The 21,294-nt window shown below is 39.5% G+C and overlaps 1 protein-coding gene across 1 annotated transcript in view; it reads left to right on the top strand.

The window, feature by feature from the left end:
- The first annotated feature begins 2,816 nt into the window (after positions 1-2,816).
- The window catches only part of LOC149209507 (tubby-like F-box protein 6), a 49,521-nt gene continuing 31,043 nt past the window's right edge, over positions 2,817-21,294 (top strand). Inside the window, exon 1 of the mRNA XM_089398649.1 lies at positions 2,817-3,038. Within this exon, the coding sequence (XP_089254775.1) occupies positions 2,817-3,038 (222 nt within the window). The remainder of the gene's footprint in view (positions 3,039-21,294) is intronic.

A 21,294-nucleotide genomic window follows, 5' to 3' on the forward strand; every position in this document is an offset into this window, starting at 1 on the left:
TTCAATATGGATTTCCTTTGACTGAACCTTATCCCTAACAAAGTGAAACTTTGTATCAATATGCTTTGTGTTTTTATGAAACACTGTATTATTTGCAAGTTTGATTGAGCTCTGATTATCACATCCGATAACAATTGCATCTTTTTGTTCTTCTCTGACATCCCAGAGAAGTCTCGTCAACCAAACTGCCTCACATGTTGCTCCCCACATTGCTTGCTACTCTGCTTCTACTAAAGACAAGGATACAATATTCTTCTTCTTGTTGCTACATGCAATGACCCCATACCCAATGCTGAATGCATAACCTGTTTTGGATCGTCGATCATCTAGATTTCCAGCCCAATCTGATTTTAAGAAACCTGTCAATCTAACATCAAACGAATCAATATATTTAATACCAAAGTCTAAGGTTTGTTGAAGATATCTTAAGACGCCTTTCGCTACAACCCAATCATTCTCAAGACGATTTTACATGAATTGGCTCAATACACTAACTGCAAAAGCCAAATCTAACCTAGTTGTAGTCAAGTAAATTAGACTTCCAACCAACTATCTATACAATGTTTCATCAACCTCCTTTGAACCATCATTATTATGAAGTTTGGTATTCTACTATAAAGGCATTGATGCTACTTTGCAATGATCCATTTTGAACTTATTCAATAGGCTCCTGACATACTTTACCTATGACAGAAAATTCTGATCAGAATCCCTCCACATTTCTAGACCCAAACAATAGTGTGACTCTCTGAGACTTTTCATCTCAAAAACCTGTGACATCTGTTCTTCGATTTATTTAATGAGTTCATCAACATTTCCTATAATCATAAGATCATCTACATATATAGAAATCAAAACAATTTTCCCCTTTTCATCAAACACAATATACAAATTAGGGTTATCCTTGCTTCTTATATAACTATGTTGTAGGAAAAATGAATTATTTTTATCATACCATGACCTGGGTGCCTATTTTAGTCTATGCAATGATTTATTCAATCTACATGCTAAATGTTCCTCCCCCTCTTTAACAAACCCTTCAGGTTGCATTAAATACTATTCTTCTTTTAGTTCTCCATTTAAGAATGCAGATTTCATGTCTAGTTGGTGTATCATGCAATGATGTTTGGTAGCTAAGGCAATTGACATTATGATTGTGTTTAATTTAGCTACAGGGGCAAAGGTTCCCTCATAGTTTATGCCTTATTTTTGCAAGAATCCCTTTGCAACTAGCCTAGCTTTATATTTGTATATGCTCCCATCTGCATTAAATTTAGGATTGTATAACCATTTGCAACCTATGTTTTGTTTGCCTTTAGGTAGCTCAACTAGATCCCATGCTTTTTTTTTTGAAGTATTGGCTCATATTCCTCTTCCATGAATACCCTCCATTCACTATATTGACTTGATTCTTTATAATTATAGGGTTCAATAACATTTAACATACTAGTTATAAGAGCATGATCCCTATATCTTGTTGGCAACTGAATTTTCCTACTTGATCTCGGAGTTGTGGACTAGTTTCAAATCTGTTCTGATCATCCCTTGGTAGACTTGGCCTACTACCTGCATCTGTACCATCCACATCATCATTTTTCTACTACTGTTATTGTTGCTCATGGTTGTCCCTATCATCACTTCCATCTTCCATTAGCAAAGGTATGTGAAAATATTCATTTCTTTTTTCATGTTTTCCATCATCAACCTACTCATGGAATACCACATCTTTACTTGCAAACACTTTATGAGTAGATGGATTAAACAATTTATAAGTTTTAAACTCTGTGTAGTACCCAACAAAGATGCATTTAATGGCCTTTGAATCTAGTTTCTTCCTGTTATCACCCCAAGAAACTCCACTAGGTTGTATCTCGGAGATGCTCGGGAACATTACAAACTCAACAAAAAGTTGGATAAATGGTGGATGAATGAAAGAAATGTTGCATATTCAAGCCAGATAACCACTTCTACTATGCTTAACCCCATACATGGGTGAACACCCTCAGACTACAAGGCTTTAGACCACCAATTACTCATAGTTTGAGATAAAATGTGATGATGGAGAATACTGACCACACCAGCAGATGCACAGGACCCTGTGATGGCCGGCTACAAACAATTAAAAGGTCTGTAAATCTATTTTTAATACACACACAGGATGACAGCTCTATGGAATTAAAACAACAAAAACCTGCATACATTCAATAATACTAACTAGATTCTAACACAGAGGTGGGATGACAGCCCCTCTAATGCTAAACATCAAAGCAGATTAAAAATGCATAACAGGCATAGCCTGGAACAAAGAAGCAGAAGTGAAAGTGAGAAATTGACAGCAAAAGAAGCTTGCATTAGCTAAAAGTGAAGACCAAAAGCTGCAGGTGTCACAGTAGTTACAGTCTCTAGAAGTTGAAGCTTACAACAAAATAACACTCATCAACCTCATTACATCTTTTTCCTAAGTATATATGGAGGTTGACTACAAAATTTCTCTGCAAACTCATGCGTGGAGAGGTCACAATTGACCACCAACCGCATTTACAATTAGATATGGTCTTTGATACATATTGATTATTTTTAATGAACAAAATGGATCTTTGTGTACTTTGATGTCCTTCCTGAACAGGTGAAATATTAACTGAATAAATTTCCATAACTGCTGTAGTCATTGAGTTGCTCGAGGATCGTCCTTCTCATCCTTGACCATGCTGTTCTTTAAATGTGGTAGCTGAGGAATTCATGTGTATATTTCTGGATCATATCTTCCTTCTTTGTGTGCATGGGACAAGCCAAAAACTTTGAAGAATGCATTGAAAATGGTTGAAGAGCTGAGAAAGAACGCTGGCCGTTGGATGGCTCAAATGGACGACAGAGATCGGACTACGCGGGCCATCGGAAGACATATGTGGATGGAGGAGTCTGGGCCATTGGATGATGTGAATGAACGGTGGAGATTCGATCTGAGAGGCTATCATGATCGGGGAGATCCGACGGCTGATGGGCAGCCAAGATGCGAGAACGTAATGAGCGGGGAAAGGGTACATTGGTGGTAAGCGGTTTCTCCTCACCGCTTTTCGGGAGAGGTGGTTTACGTACGTGGAGGAGCGATCCTGTTAAATTATGACACGTGGCTGGCAGGAAACCACTTTCCTCCAAGTTATCAGTTGTGTAGGTTCGCGGAGTGGGGGAAGCGTCAATCGTTGGATCTTCACGGGATGATCGGACGGTGGAGAATTAACATGCGTTTTGGTTCATATGAGAGGTGATGTGATAGGTAAGGGGCCTGCCTATAGGTTATGTTTTAATTATATGCATGCGTTATATGATTAAGACTTTATAGCCAGGGTTAAAATAAAAATAGGTTAATGCGGGGTTTTAAAGGGTTATCGGGATTTATAAAGGTTTTCGGGGGTTTATAGGTTTTAAACGAAAAGAAGCTCGGGAGCTCGAAAAAGGGTTTAGGCAGGGTTTACAAAAGACTATAGAGAGACATGAAAATAATGGGTTAGGGGCGAAATAGGAGAATGGAAGAGGAGGTGGAAACGGAGGTGTGGGAGTTATAAGGAGAAAAGGGAAAATGAAGGAGAAAGCATGAAAAACTGCTGCCAACCTTATACAACCAAACCAGCACTGCTCAACACCTATTTTGATCCATCAAGTATAAAAAAACATAGCAAAGCTAACACTAGCTCCTTCTGGGGATGAGATCCTCCCTATGAGGTCTCAAGAACCTGCAAATCAATGCCTTCCTAGGTGAAAACCAATTAACAAAATTCCTAGTGTTCCATTGGGCATGGAGTCTACTGCATCTATACTAAAATTGATAAAAACACAATATTTACAATGTTTAAGTCCAAAGGCCTTAAATCACATAAACTTTCAAAAACCCTCCATTAACTGGGTCATCAAAAACTGCTTCTCCCCCCATACTTTTCAGTATGAAGGTGTTGTTCCCTTGAACCTGTGAAATGATGAAAGGCCCTATCCAGAAAGCATCAAATTTCCCATGGTTGCCTTTCTTTTCCTTCAATGCATCCCACTTCACAACCAAGTCACCAATCTGAAAATTATTTGTTTTTGCCTTTTTGTCAAAGGCTTCCTTGATCTTTTTCTGATGTGTTGTAGCCTGTTCAACCAGCTGTTCTCTAATCTGATGTACCTCTGCTAAATCAATGATCCTTTCTGCCATGTCTTCTTCCTCATCCTGTTCTTCTTGAAGGAATTTTGCCACAGGGAGAGTTAACTGAATTGGGAATACAACATCAGTGCCATATACTAGCTTGAAAGGAGAATTGCCTGTGGATTTTTAATGGTCACTCTGTCAGCCCACAGTGCATACTTGAGCTTTGAATCCCAATTCTTTTTATTGTCCTCTAACAACTTTTTAATTATCCTGATCAGACTTTTATTAGAGGATTCTGGTAGACCATTTCCCTGTGGATAATATGAGGTGGAATGAACAAGCTTGATACCCATTGAATCATACATTTACACCAATTCTTTTGCTCTGAAGGCTACTGCATTATCTGTTATTAATTTATGTGGACAACCAAATCTGCTGAAGATATTTTCTGTCAAAAATTTCATGAACACATTATGATCAGCTTTCCTAGTAGGGACTGCCTCAATCCACTTGGTAAAATAGTCAGTGGCTACTAATATCCATCTGTGCTAGCCATTAGAATGTGGATTGATTTCTCCAATGAAATCCAAACCCCACTGTTGAAAAGGTCATTTTGCCTGAATTGGTTTCAAGGGCAGGGATTTCAACTACTGTTTTCCTTCAAATATTTAGCACCTTTCGCAAGATTTAACAAAAACAAATACATCAGAAAATAAAGTGGGCCAATAGTACCCAGCTCTGAGAATTTTATGGGCTGTAGTTTTCCAATAATGGTGCCCTCCACACATGCTGTTATGAAACTGCTGCATAACTTCTCTTGACTGTTCTTTGTCCAGACACCTTAAAAATATTCCAGATGGATCCCTCCAGTAGAGTAGATTTTCATTGATGCAATATTTTGCTGCTCTAAGTTTTAAAGTTCTGGCCTGACTTTGAGTAAATCCTGAAGGGATCTCTAGCTTCAGCAAGAAATTAATTATTTCAGCATACCAGTTACATGAAGCTAGATTTTTGGCCACTGACTGCTTTCTCTCTGTTTCAGCTGCTTCCTCTTCTTTATCTGTCTGACCATTTTCTGCAATAGCGCACATGAAATCAATATCTAAAGACCTGCAATTTTCTTCAGCTAATAATTTGGCAAGACCCTGACCTCTGACTAGTTTAGTGGGCTTCATCTCTATGTTAAATTCTATCATCTTTTCAATCCATTTTTCCCTTCTTCCATCAGCATCAGTTTGAGTAAAGACATCTTTTATTGCAACAGAAGGCACATATGCAATTATTTTTGAATGCAAGATATAAACTCTGAAAGCCTTTAAGAATTTAATAAGAGCATATGCCTGTTTTTGTATAATATCATACCTTATTTCAGCATCCCTCAAGTTTTTGCTAAAAAATGCTACTGGATGTTCTAAACCTTTTTCATCTTGCTGCAATAAAACTGCTACAATGGTGTCTTCAGAGGAAAATGAGAAAATATGGAACTCCTTGCTGTAATATGGGTTGCTTAGTGTGGGAGCTTCCATAATGGATTTCTTGATGGAATCAAATGATTTTCTTGCTATATCAGTCCACTTTATTTCTGCCCCTTTCTTCAACATGGAGGTGACATGCTTTACTAATTCTGCAAAATTTGGAATAAACCTCCTGACAAAATTAATTTTTCCCAGAAAAGACTGAATATCCTTCTTTGATCTAAGGACAAAGAAAGTCTGTATGGCTTTGACTCTTTCTGGGTCAATTCGGACACCTGCAGCAGACACAACATGTCCTAACAGCTTGCCTTCTTCTAAAGCAAATTGAGATTTTTTGGGATTGACTGAAATTCCAAACCTTCTGCACTTCAAAAACACTTTTTTCAAATGTTTTAAATGATTTTGATGGCTGCCGGAGTAAACTGTTATATCATCAAGGTAGATGAGGACAAATTTATCCTTCTCCCTCGCAAATGCTATATCCATAGCTCTCTGAAAGGTTGCTCCAGCATTCATCAACCCAAAAGGCATTTTGGCATACATAAAAGTGCCCCAAGGAGTGGTGAATGCAGTGTTCTCTTAGTCATCTGGGTGCACAACAATCTGATTGAAACCTGAAAAACCATCCAAGAAAGACATAACTTTGGCTCCTGAGACCTTTTGCAGCAAATGCTCCATATTTGGCAGAGGATAGTTGTCTTTCTTTGAGCGTTTTTTTAAATTTCTAAAATCAACACACAGTCTGATTTCTCCACTCTTCTTCCTTACCACCACCAAATTGGCTACCCATTTTGAATACTTGAGAGGGACTATGATCTTGGCAGCCAACAATTTTTTAATTTCTTTTTCAATTAGTGGAAGAAGCATAGGATTTATTGGTCTCAACTTCTGTTTGAAAGGAACAATGTCTTTTTCCAGAGGGATTTTATGTTGAATTATATTCTTATCATACTTTTTCAGATCACTATACTCCCAGGCAAACACATTAGCAAATTTCCTCATTAAATTGCAATATTTAGCACTTTGATCAACATACAAATGAGTGGACAAATTTATATATTTAGGCTGACCTGGACTTCCTCTATCATGCTTACAGACTGCAGATTGGTCTTCTTTTTGGGCAGCTTTGTAAGGCACATTGTGGTCAAACAATCTTTCAAGAGGAATTAGACCCTTAGGAATATGGTTACTAGGAAGCTGGACAATGCTGTCTTTATCAATTTTATTTCTAAGCTGGGATTGGGGGATTTTTTGCAAGGCATCATTCTCTTGGTCAATTTGCAATTCAGAAAACTCTTCAATGACTTGAAGGAACCTTTTTATCTCATCATCATCTTCAAAAACTTTCCAATGGTGAACATTATCAGGTAAGGAAGGTCTGTATTTCATTTGCACTTCATCAATTAGTCTGGGAGGCAAAGGAGGTATAAATAGACTAGCAGACACAACAAGGGAATCAACAAGATGATTTTGGGCTCTAGGAATATATGAAATACAAATATAATCAAAAGAATCTCTGATTCTCCATACCTCATTTCTGTATGCTTTTAGCCTTGGGTGCTTTGCTTGAAAGGCTTTATTTACTTGCTGAATGATCAAATCAGAATCTCCAAACACTTTCATATTCTTGATTCCTCTGTCTTTTGCTACATTAAGGCCCAACAACAAAGCCTCATACTCTGCTATATTGTTCGTGACTTGAAAAACCAGCTTAAAAAAACAGCTGAATACTTTCTTTCTTTGGAGATACTAACACCACCCTTGCTCCTGTAGTTTCCCTGGAACATGCTCCATCAAAAAACATATCCCAGACTTGACTTCCTTGATCTTCTTCGGCTTGAACTGTCGGTTTCCTGATCTGCATTGAGGCCTTTTGAGATTCTTGTATTTGGAGAATACATGCTCCAAAATCAATGTCCACTGCATATATTGGATGATTTGTAGGATTATTCTCATCACTGATGATATATGCCAGTTGTGCCTCTCTATACAATCTCCTACTTTCCTCTCCAAAAACTGGGACAGTTGCATAAGATAGATCATTCTGTAAGGTCCCACCTAGTCTCTTAATCCACCCTCTGGACAACAACATGCCAAACTGAGGAGGGACATCTGCTACCACAATATCCATCATCATACTCTTCATGGGCAGCTGAGTTAAAGTAATGGCCAGATCTTTAATCAATCCAAGACATTTCACCTTCCTTGAATCAAAAGAAAATAAATCATGATAGTGTATAGTGATCTCAACGCCTAACTCTTCCATGACAGCTTTAGGCATTAAATTGTGGCTGGCCCCTGTGTCTAGCAGGAAATTGTGGAGGATTTTGTCATGAATGGTCAATGAGACATAAAAATATGGAGAATTATTATCAGTAGGTTCAATCATAGGGCTAAGCACAATGGCAGGCTTATCATCTTGCAAATTGACAGAGTCAGTGGAGGTTTGTTTGGTTTCTAGCTCAAGGGCTTCAAGGACAAGCTTTCTAAATACTTCACTCTTCACCAACTCTACCAAAGGCACAGATATTTTCAATTTCTGAACTTCTGACTCAAAGCTGAAAGAAGAAGATGATTTATCAGAACCTTTTACCTCTTGAACTGGAGCTTTGAGGATGACTGGATCAACTGTTGGTCTTCTCTGCGTGATATTTTGTGGTTCTGTTTGGACAGCAGCTCTTTGGGTAGGATTTTCTTTAACATTTTTTGCATTTGATCTCAAGTTATACCTCAGCTTGTAGGAAAACTTCTCTATCCCATTCTTGACTGTCTTGTTCCTGCAACAAAGACTCTTCATAAGCGGCCAAAGTCAAAAATGCAGCGCTGCCTTTATCTTCCATGCAGTGAATTTCATCCTCATTCTCTTCAAATTGTTCCTCCTCCATGAATACGTTTTGGAAGGGAGATTTAACTTTTTGTTCTTCCTTTGTTTCTTCACCCCTCTGAATTATTTGTAACTGCTCATTTGCTCTTCTGAAAGGATTTGGATTTCTTTGAGCAAATGCGTTTTGCTGCCTTTTTTTCCCTGAATTCTATTCAACTTTCAGCTTAGAAATTTCAGAAGATAATGATTCTATCATCTTAGTCATCTTGTCTAATTTAGGCTCTGAAGATGATGCTGAAGAAGTAGAAGCCTGCTTTATCTGTCTTCTCCTGTTAGCTTGACTTTTGAGCTTTTATTCTGCCATGATATTAGACTCTACTTCTAGGGCTGCATCCTGCATGTCTGCCAGTGTAGCACATCTTCTTTCTCTCAACAACAGGCAAAAATTAGAGTCAAAAGCATTGGCATAAGTTAGTTTGGTAGAGGTAGGAGTAGGCTTTACCTCAGCTGGTATCTTACTATACATTCGATTGAATCTTTTATTAAAATCAGCTAAATATTCACCATTTTCCCTCCTCATATTACCAAACTCAGTATGATAATACAAGTAGTCTTTTTTATCTCCCCATTGCTTCAAAAACGCATCATCTAATGCTTCAATATGAGTTATAGATCTCTGGGGTAATTCTCTAAACCACTTCCTAGCCTCTCCATCAAGGCTCTAGACAAAAACTCTCATCCACACATCATTTTCACTTATATCTAAATTATCAGCATAACTGTAAAAAGCTTCAAGATGTTCTTCTGCTATCACTCCCTCTGTTCCAGTGAATTTAGGCATATATTTCTGATATTCTCCCACAGACATAGGGTTTAAAGGAACAGACAAGACTAAAGGTACATATCTTGCAGCAACAATTCTCTCAATCTTCGTAGGTGCTTGCTGTCCTGCCAAGATTGGAATATGTGAAAGAATACTAGCAGTTTGAATGGTAGGGAGTAATGTGATGGATGGCGGAGACAAATGGATGATTTGGACTGAATTGGAAGTTTTCTTTGGACTGAGATTCAAAGGGGAACTAACTGTACAAGGGACTGAATTAATCTCTGAAGGAATTTCCTTATTAACAATACTGGGCTCTAAGTCTTCAAACTGTAATTCTTCAGCTATAAATTTATCTTTCAGAGATGAATGACCTTTATTGGGCTTACCTGATCCTGATGCCCCTTTCTGTGATGCTTTCTTCTATTTGACAATCCTCTCAAGGTTAGGCAATGGTTCAGCTGGAGATTTTTGAGGATTTCTTCGAGTATGTCTCACAAACTGAGCCAGAACTTCAATGTGGAGTCACCAAAGGATGGTCTTCTTCCAGTGGAGTCACCAAATAGATTATTGCAACCAGATCATGTGTCCAAACCTTGTCTATCATCAAAGCTTGGAACTGTGTCATTCTCCTAGGGAAGTTGAGCTTCAATTCTCCTCTCCCCGGCAACAGCGCCAATTAATGTTATCACCCCAAGAAACTCTCCTAGTTTGTATCTCGGAGATGTTCGGGAACATTACAAATTCAACAAAAAATTGGATAAATGGTGGATGAATGAAAGAAATGCTGCATATTCAAGACAGATAACCACTTCTACTATGCTTAACCCGAGACATGGGTGAACACCCCCAGACTACAAGGCTTTAGACCACCAATTACTCACAGTTTGAGATAAAATGTGATGATGGAGAATACTGACCACACCAGCAGATGCACAGGACCCTGTGATGGCCGGCTGCAACCAGTTAAAAGGTCTGTAAATCTATTTCTTAATACAAAGACAGGATGACAACTCTCTGGCATTAAAACAACAGAAACCTGCATACATTCAATAATACTAACTAGATTATAACACAGAGGTGGGATGACAGCCCCTCTAATGCTAAACATCAAAGCAGATTAAAAATGCATAACAGGCATAGCATGGAACAAAGAAGCAGAAGTGAAAGTGATCAATTGACAGCAAAAGAAGCTTGCATTAGTTGAAAGTGAAGACCAGAAGCTGCAGGTGTCACAGTAGTTACAGTCTCCAGAAGTTGAAGCTTACAAAAAAATAACACTCGTCAACCTGATTACATCTTTTTCCTGAGTATATATGGAGGTTGACTACAAAATTGCTCGGCAAACTCATGCGTGGAGAGGTCATAATTGACCACCAACTGCATTTACAAATAGATATGGTCTTTGATACATATTGATTGTTTTTAATGAACAAAATGGCTCTTTCTGTACTTTGATGTCCTTCCTGAACAAGTGAAATATTAACTGAATAATTTTCCATAACTGCTGCAATCATTGAGCTGCTCGAGGATCGTCCTTCTCGTCCTTGACCATGTTGTTCTTTAAATGTTGTAGCTGAGGAATTCATGTGCAGATTTCCGGATCATCTCTTCCTTCTTTGTGTGCATGGGACAAGCCAAAAACTTTGAAAAATGCATTGAAAATGGTCGAAAAGCCGAGAAAGAACGCTGGCCGTTGGATGGCTCAAATGGATGGTGGAGATCGGACTGCGCGGGCCATCGGAAGACATATGTGGATGGAGGAGTCTGGGTCGTCAAATGATGTGAAAGAACAATGGAGATTCGATCTGAGAGGCTATCGGGCGGGTAGGCGAAAAGGAGGATCATGGACCGTCGGATCGTGATCGGGGAGATCCGACGGCTCACGGGTGGCCAAGATGCGAGAGCGTTAATGAGTGGGGAAAGGGTACGTTGGCAGTAAGCGGTTTCCCCGCACCGCTTTTCGAGAGAGGTGGTTTACGTACGGGGAGGAGCGATCCTATTAAATTATGACACGTGGCTGGCGAGAAACCTCTTTCCCGTGGGTTATCAGTCGTGCAGGTTCGTGGAGCGGGGGAAGCGCCAATCGTTGGATCTCCGCGAGATGATCAGATGGTGGAGAATTAACATGCATTTTGGTTGATATGATAGGTGATATGATAGGTAAGGGGCCCACCGATAGGTTATGTTTTTAATTATATGCGCGCGTTATATGATTAAGACTTTATAGCCAGGGTTAAAATAAAAATAGGTTAATGCGGGGTTTTAAAGGGTTATCGGGATTTATAAAGGTTTTCGGGGGTTTATAGGTTTTAAACCAAAAGAAGCCTGGGAGCCCGAAAAAGGGTTTAGGCGGGGTTTACAAAAGACTATAGAGAGACATGAAAATAATGGGTTAGGGGAGAAATAGGAGAATGGAAGAGGAGGTGGAAACGAAGGTGTGGGAGTTATAAGGAGAAAAGGGAAAATGAAGGAGAAAGCATGAAAAACCGCTGCCAGCCTTATACAACCAAACCAGCACTGCTCAACACCTATTTTGATCCATCAAGTATCAAAGAACATAGCAGAGCTAACACTTCCTACCCTGTTTTGAAACATGAGAAAAATCTTTGGAGCCAAAAAATCTTAAATAATTAACTACAGGCTTAAAACTCAATAAAGCTTTGACTAGAGTTTTAAAATCAAGGCTCTTTGTTGGACTCCTATTCTTCAAATATATTGCAATATTTATTGCTCTTGCCCAAAAGCCATTACACAGATTCTTACCTTTTAACATGCTTCGAGCGCACTCCACAAGGGTTCTCTTCTTCCTCTCTACAACCCTGTTATGTTGAGGAGTGTGGGGTACTATGAACTGCTAAACTATCCCATGGTCCTTGCAATATTTTATGAAACCACCCTTCTTGTATTCTCCCCCTTGATCCGATTGGAGAATTTTGATGAATTTTGCTGTCTGTTTTTTAATCATGCTTCTAAACTCTTTAAAATATTCAAAAGTATGAATCTTCCTTATGAGAAAATATACCTAAGTAAATATTGTGCAATCATCAACAAACAATAGAAAATAATAGGCACCTCCTAATGACCTCGTTTGGATCAGACCACACAAATCAGTGTGCACAAGCTCTAGTATATTTATCTTCTTTCTATCTACATTTGTAGGAAACTCATCCCTATGCATCTTCCCAGGAGCACATGCTTCACAATCAACATGAACATTCTTTAAAATAGGAAAACCATTGACCATACCTTGTTTTTGAAGTAGCAGCAGGTCATTGAAGTTGATAGGACCAAATATTTGATGCCATAAGTCTTCCGCAGTCATAACCGATGAGGTCAAGGCTTGGTGTGGTGCGCTTCTTACATTTATCTTATAAAATCCTCCCACTCGAATACATGTGGCAGTTGGCTTCATACGATCTAATAGATCTTTAATAACACAATAAGACTTAAAAAACTCTACCTTAAGTTTTTGATCTGTTAGCATAGAAACATAGATCACGTTCTTTTTTGTTCCTGGTACATACCTTATATTTTGAATATGTCTAATATTTCCATTAGGCAAAATGATAGAAAGATTACCATACCCTTTGATTTGGTACCCTCTATCATCACCAAGGTAGATATTTGCACCACTACTACTTTCTTTAAAATTCTCAAACCAATGTCTGTTACCTGTCATGTGAGTGGAAGCTCTTGAGTCCACAAACAAAGTTTCTAGTTCATCATCCTTAACAGAGAACGCAAAATCATATATAAACAATCTGAGATTCTGATTCTGAGCTTCATCAGAAAAATGTCCAGCATGCTTCTTATGTCTATGGTGACCTTCATCAAACTTCTTCTTCTGACAATTTTTAGCTATGTGACCAACTCTACCACAATAAAAACATTTGGGTCCTGAATCACTTATGTTTGAGGACATACCTTGAGGTGGTTTTCTCTGTGGTGTACTTCCGCCTTTCTGTCCTACATTTACTTTCCCTATGATGGGATTCTTCTTTGCCATTAGAGAAAGATCTGAACTCTTGGGTTTTAGAGTCATCCGCTTATCGTCCTCTTGCATCAGGATTCTTGTCAATCTGGCTACTTACTTTTGTCATCTCCTATCATGATACTACTTCGTAGAATTATGTTTACATTCGGCTCCTCTTTGCGTGGCTCAGACCTCCTCATTCGCAGGTTCTGAGTTGGGGGAGGCTGGAGTATTCCTTTATCGCGCAACCTCACTATTAGTGTGGCGCAATCCTCCATCTCATGATCAAATTGGGTACAATATAAACATGATGTTCTCATCAGATTTGTACAATCACAGGCATAATGCCCTGGCCCTCCGCAATTGTAACAAATCAACTGTCCACGACTCCTTCTTGGTCCCATTCCACCTCGACCTCATCCACGTCCCTGAAATCCAGTGTGCACCATACCCGCATTTTGATCAAGGGTTCGTGCTTTGGTATGAACTCTGTAAGTAGGAGTCTGATCCATCATTAGTTCATAAATTCTACAGGTATGCTCATCATGGCCTACTGACCTACAGAAATTATAGAACAGTTGCTGGGATGTCTGCATATACTTCTGTAATAGGTGGCAGTTATTTGTAGCATGCTTCCCTCCTATCTGACAAATCACGCACCATAATGCAGGCACTACGCTCGGCCCTGCTTATGCCTTTGGTCTCAATGGCATTGGCCCTCTTCCCGCTAGGTATTTCACGAAGACTGGACAATGGTCCTTGTCATGTCCCTGGCCTTTGAACTTTATGCACCATACCTACTCATGTGCTTCTCGGTGAGCTGTCCTGTCTTGTTTCAGGCTCTGCATCTTAAGACACAAGTTTTTCAACTGCGCGTGGAATTTTTGCAATCCTATGCTAGGATATTGTATTGGGGTGCAGCCTCATTACAAACTCCAAGGTTTCGACCTGAGTAGATAGCTTTTGCTATGACAACGTGGTCCTTGGACGCAGCGTTAGTGACGCTACAAAACATGTGCGGTGTTGCCCATCCGTCAAGGTCATGTTGGCTTCACGACTCATACCCTTTAGTCTCTGATCCAGCTCCTAGGGGGTCTCGCCTAGAAGCATCATGATTTCCTTAAACCTGATAATCAACTGTGTCTCTGATTTTGGCCTACTAAATTCCTTGTTTGGCGCATCTTGGATATCTGCGATCCTTGTATTTGGATTGTCATTAGAATGCTTAATGTACCACATCAGTGCGCGATCCTGCAACGTGCTTACCAGCGTCACCTTCTTTATGTTGTCATCCGTGACTCCTTGTGCTTCCCATATAGCCTTTACCATGAACCAAAATTGGTCTGGATCTTCATTCCCTACTCCTTTGAATACTAGTAACTTTATTGCACTCGCCATATTGAACTATGGTGGTGGTGGAGGTGGTGTGGGTGAAGATGGGGGTGAAGATGGTGAAACTAGTGGTGGTGTAGGTGGAGGTGGTATGCGCAGAATTCGCTGTCTACCAGACTAATCGTACTCCTTGGTGAAACCTTTGCAAGCTCTTCCTCACTTTCTCGTCAAGGTGAAATCAAGGGGCTAGTTTCTATCTCTGCGCTACCTTCATTTTTATAGATCCTCCAAATTTGTGTAGCCCCAAACATCAATTTATTCACATAACCCGCTTTTCACACAGTAGCATTTTAATCCAAGTCTTCAAATATTTAATGTACTTACCTCGCAGTCCTTTGAGGAAGCGTCGTTCCACCTCGCTGTAGCTGACTGACATATCTACCACAAATTCGGTGATAAACCCTCCTATAATTCGATCAAGCCAATGGTCCACAACATGCGTGATCTTATCTTCCGATGCTTCTATTCTGTGCACCAACTCTAGAGTCCACACAATAGGTTTGTCGAGCCTACACCTTCACTGACTGTCTGCTAGGTTCACAATCCACTCATACAACTCAGAAGGGAAGGATGCAAAGAAATTTTTGTGGATTTTCGTATATCAATAGCACTCTAACCACTTTTCCTTTGATACTCGTGGATTTCTTGTTGGGTATACGACCAAAGTCCCACATTGACTAGAGGTGGGGAGGATCATGGGTATATAAGGATGGACAAATATCTCCATTGGTATGAGGCCTTTTGGGTAAGTCCAAAAACAAATCCATGAGGGCTTAGGCCCAAAGTGGACAATATCATACCATTGTGGAGATATGTGGTATCCAGAGAATCCTTACAAGTGGTATCGGAGCCATGCCCCGAAGTTAGCCAAGTGGACGAGTCCTTGGAATATTGAACAAAGGTGGTGGGCCCCTGTAATATCATGATGGGATCCGTGGATGAGCTCGGTTAGACAGGCGGCGTGCTCCGGATTCTTCATGGACGTGTCCTGGTCCCAACACGGTGAAGAGGAGTTGACCCGGGATAGAGCAAGCTAAGGTGCGTGCTTCCAATGCATTGGAGCGGAGAATCCTAGGTGGTAGAGAGTGGACGGATGGATAATCGTTTGAGGGGAGGCTCGATGGTCCTTTGTTCGAGGGGAGGATTGTTGGGTATACGACCAAAGTCCCAAATTAACTAGAGGTGGGGAGGATCATGGGTATATAAGGATGGGCAAATATCTCTAGACACCACATATCTCCACAATGGTATGATATTGTCCACTTTGGGCCTAAGCCCTCATGGATTTGTTTTTGGACTTACCCCAAAAGGCCTCATACCAATGGAGATATTTGTCCATCGTTATATACCCATGATCCTCCCCACCTCTAGTCAATGTGGGACTTTGGTCGTATACCCAACAATCCTCCCCTCGAACAAAGGACCATCGAGCCTCCCTTCAAACAATTATCCATCCGTCCACTCTCTACCACCGAGGATTCTCCGCTCCAATGCATTGGAAGCACGTGCCTTAGCTTTCTCTATCCCAGGTCAACTCCTCTTCACCGTGTTGGGACCAGGACACGTCCATGAAGAATCTGGAGCACACTGCCTGTCTAACCGAGCTCATCCACGGATCCCATTGTGATATTACAGGGGCCCACCACCTTTGTTCGGTATTCCAAGGACTCGTCCACTTGGCTAACTTCGAGGATTCATCCACTTGGCTAACTTCGGGGCATGACTATGATACCACTTGTAAGGATTCTCTGGACACCACATATCTCTATAATGGTATGATATTGTCCACTTTGGGCCTAAGCCCTCATGGATTTGTTTTTGGGCTTTACCCAAAAAGGCCTCATACCAATGGAGATATTTGTCCAGCCTTATATACCCATTATCTTCCCCACTTCTAGTCAATGTGGGACTTTGGTCGTATACCCAACAATCCTCCCCTCGAACAAAGGACCATCGAGCCTCCCCTCAAATGATTATCCATCTGTCCACTCTCTACCAACCAGGATTCTCCACTCCAATGCGTTGGAAGCACACACCTTACATGGAAGCACCACCTGCCTCGAGAGCTTTCTCTAACCGAGCTCATCCACGGATCCCATTGTGATATTACCAGGGCTCACCACCTTCGTTCGGCATTCCGAGGATTCATCCACTTGGCTAACTTTGAATCTGGCTCTGATACCACTTGTAAGGATTCTCTGGACACCACATATCTCCACAATGGTATGATATTGTCCACTTTGGGCCTAAGCCCTCATGGATTTGTTTTTGGGATTTACCCCAAAAGGCCTCATACCAATGGAGATATTTGTCCATCCTTATATACCCATGATCTTCCCCACTTCTAGTCAATGTGGGACTTTGGTCGTATACCCAACATTCCTATTTTCCTGTGCCACAAACTCGTGAATCTTTCTATCCAATCACCTTTCAATTTCTTCCTTTGTCGGATTCCAGTGACACGACATTAGACATCTCTTATGCAGATCCCAGTCTTGGCAAAGGAACCATTTGTTGGCTTATTGGGGCCTGACCCAGGTTCGAAGGTGATTTAGCCAAACAAATCCCAGTACTATTGGCCCTTTCGGAAACAGTCTGTGGAGCGCGGACTGAGGTCTCACCCGAAGTAGTATGGGAGGGTTCTAGAACTAGGTTTCCACACCTTGGAGATGCCTGATCAGTTCAAGTGGTCCGCGGTTAAAACCTGCGTGCACATCACTATGCGCACTATCCTGTAACTCGCAACCAAAACTAATTATTTTGCGGAGCTCTACTCAGGGGTCGAGCGCTGTTGGTACCCAAGTCCTTACTAGTATTCCACTGTTAGTTGATTAAGTTAGCTTATTTGTATGCATTAAGTTACATTTAGCAATATAAATCATTCATACATGTGTGCCCAATAAACAAACAATATATTTGCAATTTACATCAACCATGCATTAATCCAAGAATAGATACACAAATTGGTAACAAAACCTTTCTTTAATAACCTCTTCTTTGGTTACAAGCTTGACTCTACCCTGCACACTCAGCGACAGGGGTCCGCACACTCAGCTACAGGCTACTAGGCCTTTGCGCACTTAGTTGTAGAGCCTTTTCCTATCTTACGACCCAAGACACACTTAGTCACTTAGACTTTCCTTCTATTCCTCTCTTCTTACTTTGTTACCTTTTACACTTAGAGCCTTGCTCTATTTATACACTCCCATGGTCCGTGGACCATGGGTAGGCTGACATTACATCCAAACCTAGGGCAGACAACCTTGTGACTCTAACATACTTTCGCGCCTGCAATTCACGGGGCTTTACAACATCATTCGGTCAAAACATGGGCTTTGAACCGCAAAACATGCCTCGGATGGATTCCATGCCCAACAGGCACTGAAATGCCACCCTGATGTCATGCACACTGCCAAGGCTGCAACATCCCCATTCTCATTGGGGCATTGGAGAGGAAGGAATTGGGAAATAGATCAATGCTAGTGTTGAGGGGGAATTGTGACCATGTTCTTATTTCTAATAGTGCGTGGATTTTGGTTATGTATTAAAGATGAATAAGGCTTTTCAAGATCGTACCTTCTAGAGAAGGCAAAGGACCAAGATCCATGGTGAAAATTTTCTTGAACATTTGTGTGGATTACTGAACATATAGATATGTGAGCATTCACTCTGTGCATTTGGTTAGATCATCTATTTCGTATACCTCATTTACATTCTTTGGGTATTTGAAATCACTATTGTCCTTATAATGGCCTTCTCCACCAATGAGCATAATTGTCTCTCCTAGAAGCAGAGTTATTCCCTGTACAGAAAACTGGATTTCAGCCATGTATTTGGAGTGGTAGTGATCTGATTTTATGTCAAACTGATTAATATTTGAAATATCATAGGAATGATATAGAAAAGGGTCGAAATTTGTAAAGAGGTTCAATAATAGGGTTTTAAACTATTTAAACAACCTCAAACTCGAGACCCCATATACTAATTGTATTAAGAGAAGTGGGTGCTATATCTTGGGGAGGGAAAGTAAATTAAGTGTAACATAGATGATAAAGTGGGAGAGGCTAGAAGTGTAATTACTGTGTCTCCTCTTGCTGCGAGGAGGTCAGGTTGTGATTTCCAGTTTGCAGAAGTGGGGTTGTAGGACTCCATTTTCTTTGAAAATGAATTATTCACATTAAATCCACCCTGCCGATGCTTGTTACATAAGTCACCATTGGCACAAGACTGGCAAAGACTTTTGTTCAAACCTAATTGTTAATAACTAATGACAATCCATTTTATGAAATTTAGGAGTTTAAACAACTAAACATTGATGTAGAAATGTATGAAGAAAATCAGTTGTCATTGTTTTTATATAGGAATATTAATGATTATATAGCATTTTAAAAGAAAACTAGATCAAGCTGTCTGGAAGTTTACTCACATCATAATATCCTCCAAGTACATATATCTCCCCTGCAACTGTGACTCACAAGAGATCCCCTCTGGTAGTTGGCATATTAGGAAGTTGACTCCACTGGTCTCTTACAGGGTCATAAACTTCAACTATGTCCAAGTACGAGTAATTTGCACCATACACTCCCACCATGTAAATATATTGATAAGATAAAGACAAGTTTTTATCCAATAATATAAACACTAAGGGTGAATGAAATCATAGCTACACATGCATAATATATCGTTTTCTTGTAAGACCAAGCATCAAATAGTTTTGAGGGATCGGGGATTGTCACATGGAATATAAATTGGTCAACAGAGAACCAAAGTGATCCAGAGGATTAATCAACCTCCAAATTGTTCCGGTTTATTCCATTATCTGTTCTTACTAGTGGAATCATAAACTGAAGTGTCAGGGTGTACTGATGGCAGTTTCCTGATAGGAAGCAAAGAACACAACCAACTTTGAGATGCAACCCTCTCACTTTTAAGAGATCTTTCTCTCCCAAATATAGTAAGGCTATTCGATTATAGAAAAATTTCAGGATCATTGGTAAAGATGGGTAGCTAAAAATACTAATACGCAATAAATCATTTCCAAAATATATCAACTTCATTTTTGAAAGAATTTTTGTATGGTATTTACACGATTGGAAATGTTAATATATTTTCATGTGGGTGTAATGGTGCATTGGGTCCACTAAATATGGATTTCAGTAAGAGTTGTTCCAAATACTAATATGCAATAAATCATTTCCAAAATATATCAACTTAATTTTTGAAAGAACTTTTGTATGATATTTACACTACAGGAAATTTTAATACATTGTCATGTGGGTGGAATGGTCCATTGGATCCAATGAATATGGATTTCAGTAAGAGTTGTTCCAAATACTAATATGCAATAAATCATTTACAAAATATAACAACTTAATTTTTGAAAGAACTTTTGTATGGTATTTACACTATAGGAAATTTTAATATATTGGCATGTGGGTGGAATGGTGTATTGGATCCAATGAATATGGATTTCAGTAAGAGTTGTTCCAAATACTAATATGCAATAAATCATTTCCAAAATATATCAACTTCATTTTTGAAAGAATTTTTGTATGGTATTTACACTACATGAAATGTTAATATACTGTCATGTGGGTGTAATGGTGCGTTGGATCCACTAAATGTGGATTTCAGTAAGAGTTGTTCCAAATACTACCATGTGAGTGTAGCATTGGATGCTTAGTAGACTTATTTCAAACCTAGTCTCAGGTTTACCTCTAGGTTGGAAAGTTGAATACTGCATATCTATATTTGATACTATTTGTGTCAATGAGATATGCAATTTCAGTTTGGCAACCTATAAGAACTTTGAAGAGTAAAAGGTTACATATCTATATTTGATATTATATTGTCAACCATATATTCAATTTCAGTTTGGTAACCTGTAATAAGTTTGAAGAGTAAGAGGTTACATATCTGTATTTGATAATATTTGTGTCAATCAGATTTGCAATTTCAGTTTGGCAACTTAGAAGAACTTTGAAAAGTAAGGGTTTAGATGATGGACTCGACGCATTTAATATGGATGTTAGCACATACCAATCCATCGCAAGGTTGAGCGTACCTCAAAATTCTAAGCTCTGAGTTTCACATTTATAATTGATACCCAACAATTTGTGTAAACTCAAGATTTCATTTTGCAACTTTGTAGTTTGGAAACCTTTAAGTGACAAGGTTTATATGATGGGTTGAATGCATTGAATATGAACATTAGCAACCATACAAACACTTATTCAATTTACACCTTGAAATTGGGAATTGCAAACTCCAGGTTGCATATCTATAATTAATACCTTGCAATTTGTATAAACTCATATAGATTCTACAACTTTTTAGTTTAGCAGCCTCGAAGTGTGAAGGTTCATCTCTGCACCATCAAGGTGAATTATCAAACCAGGTTTAGATGGGTCTGAGCCCGTGTACAGTTTCTTTAACCAGTGCATGTTGGAGAAAGGGACTTAAATTCACATTTTAAAACAACGACATCTCTGCCAAATGACATAATTATGAAGTAATATGGACTTTACAAAGAAGATACAAATTTCATTGATCCCTAGACATGGAGATTAGCTAGCATACCTTTCCATTCGGGGAAGTTGCACATGTATTACTGCGATACTTAAGTGAACTTTTTCCTTTTGACCATCTATCTTTCTGGATATCGTAGATGAATGTAGATTT

The sequence above is a fragment of the Pinus tabuliformis genome, chromosome 1_2, assembly GCF_031772625.1.
Source record: "Pinus tabuliformis cultivar Carrire ecotype Pingquan chromosome 1_2, CPIR1, whole genome shotgun sequence".
NCBI lineage: Eukaryota > Viridiplantae > Streptophyta > Pinopsida > Pinales > Pinaceae > Pinus > Pinus tabuliformis.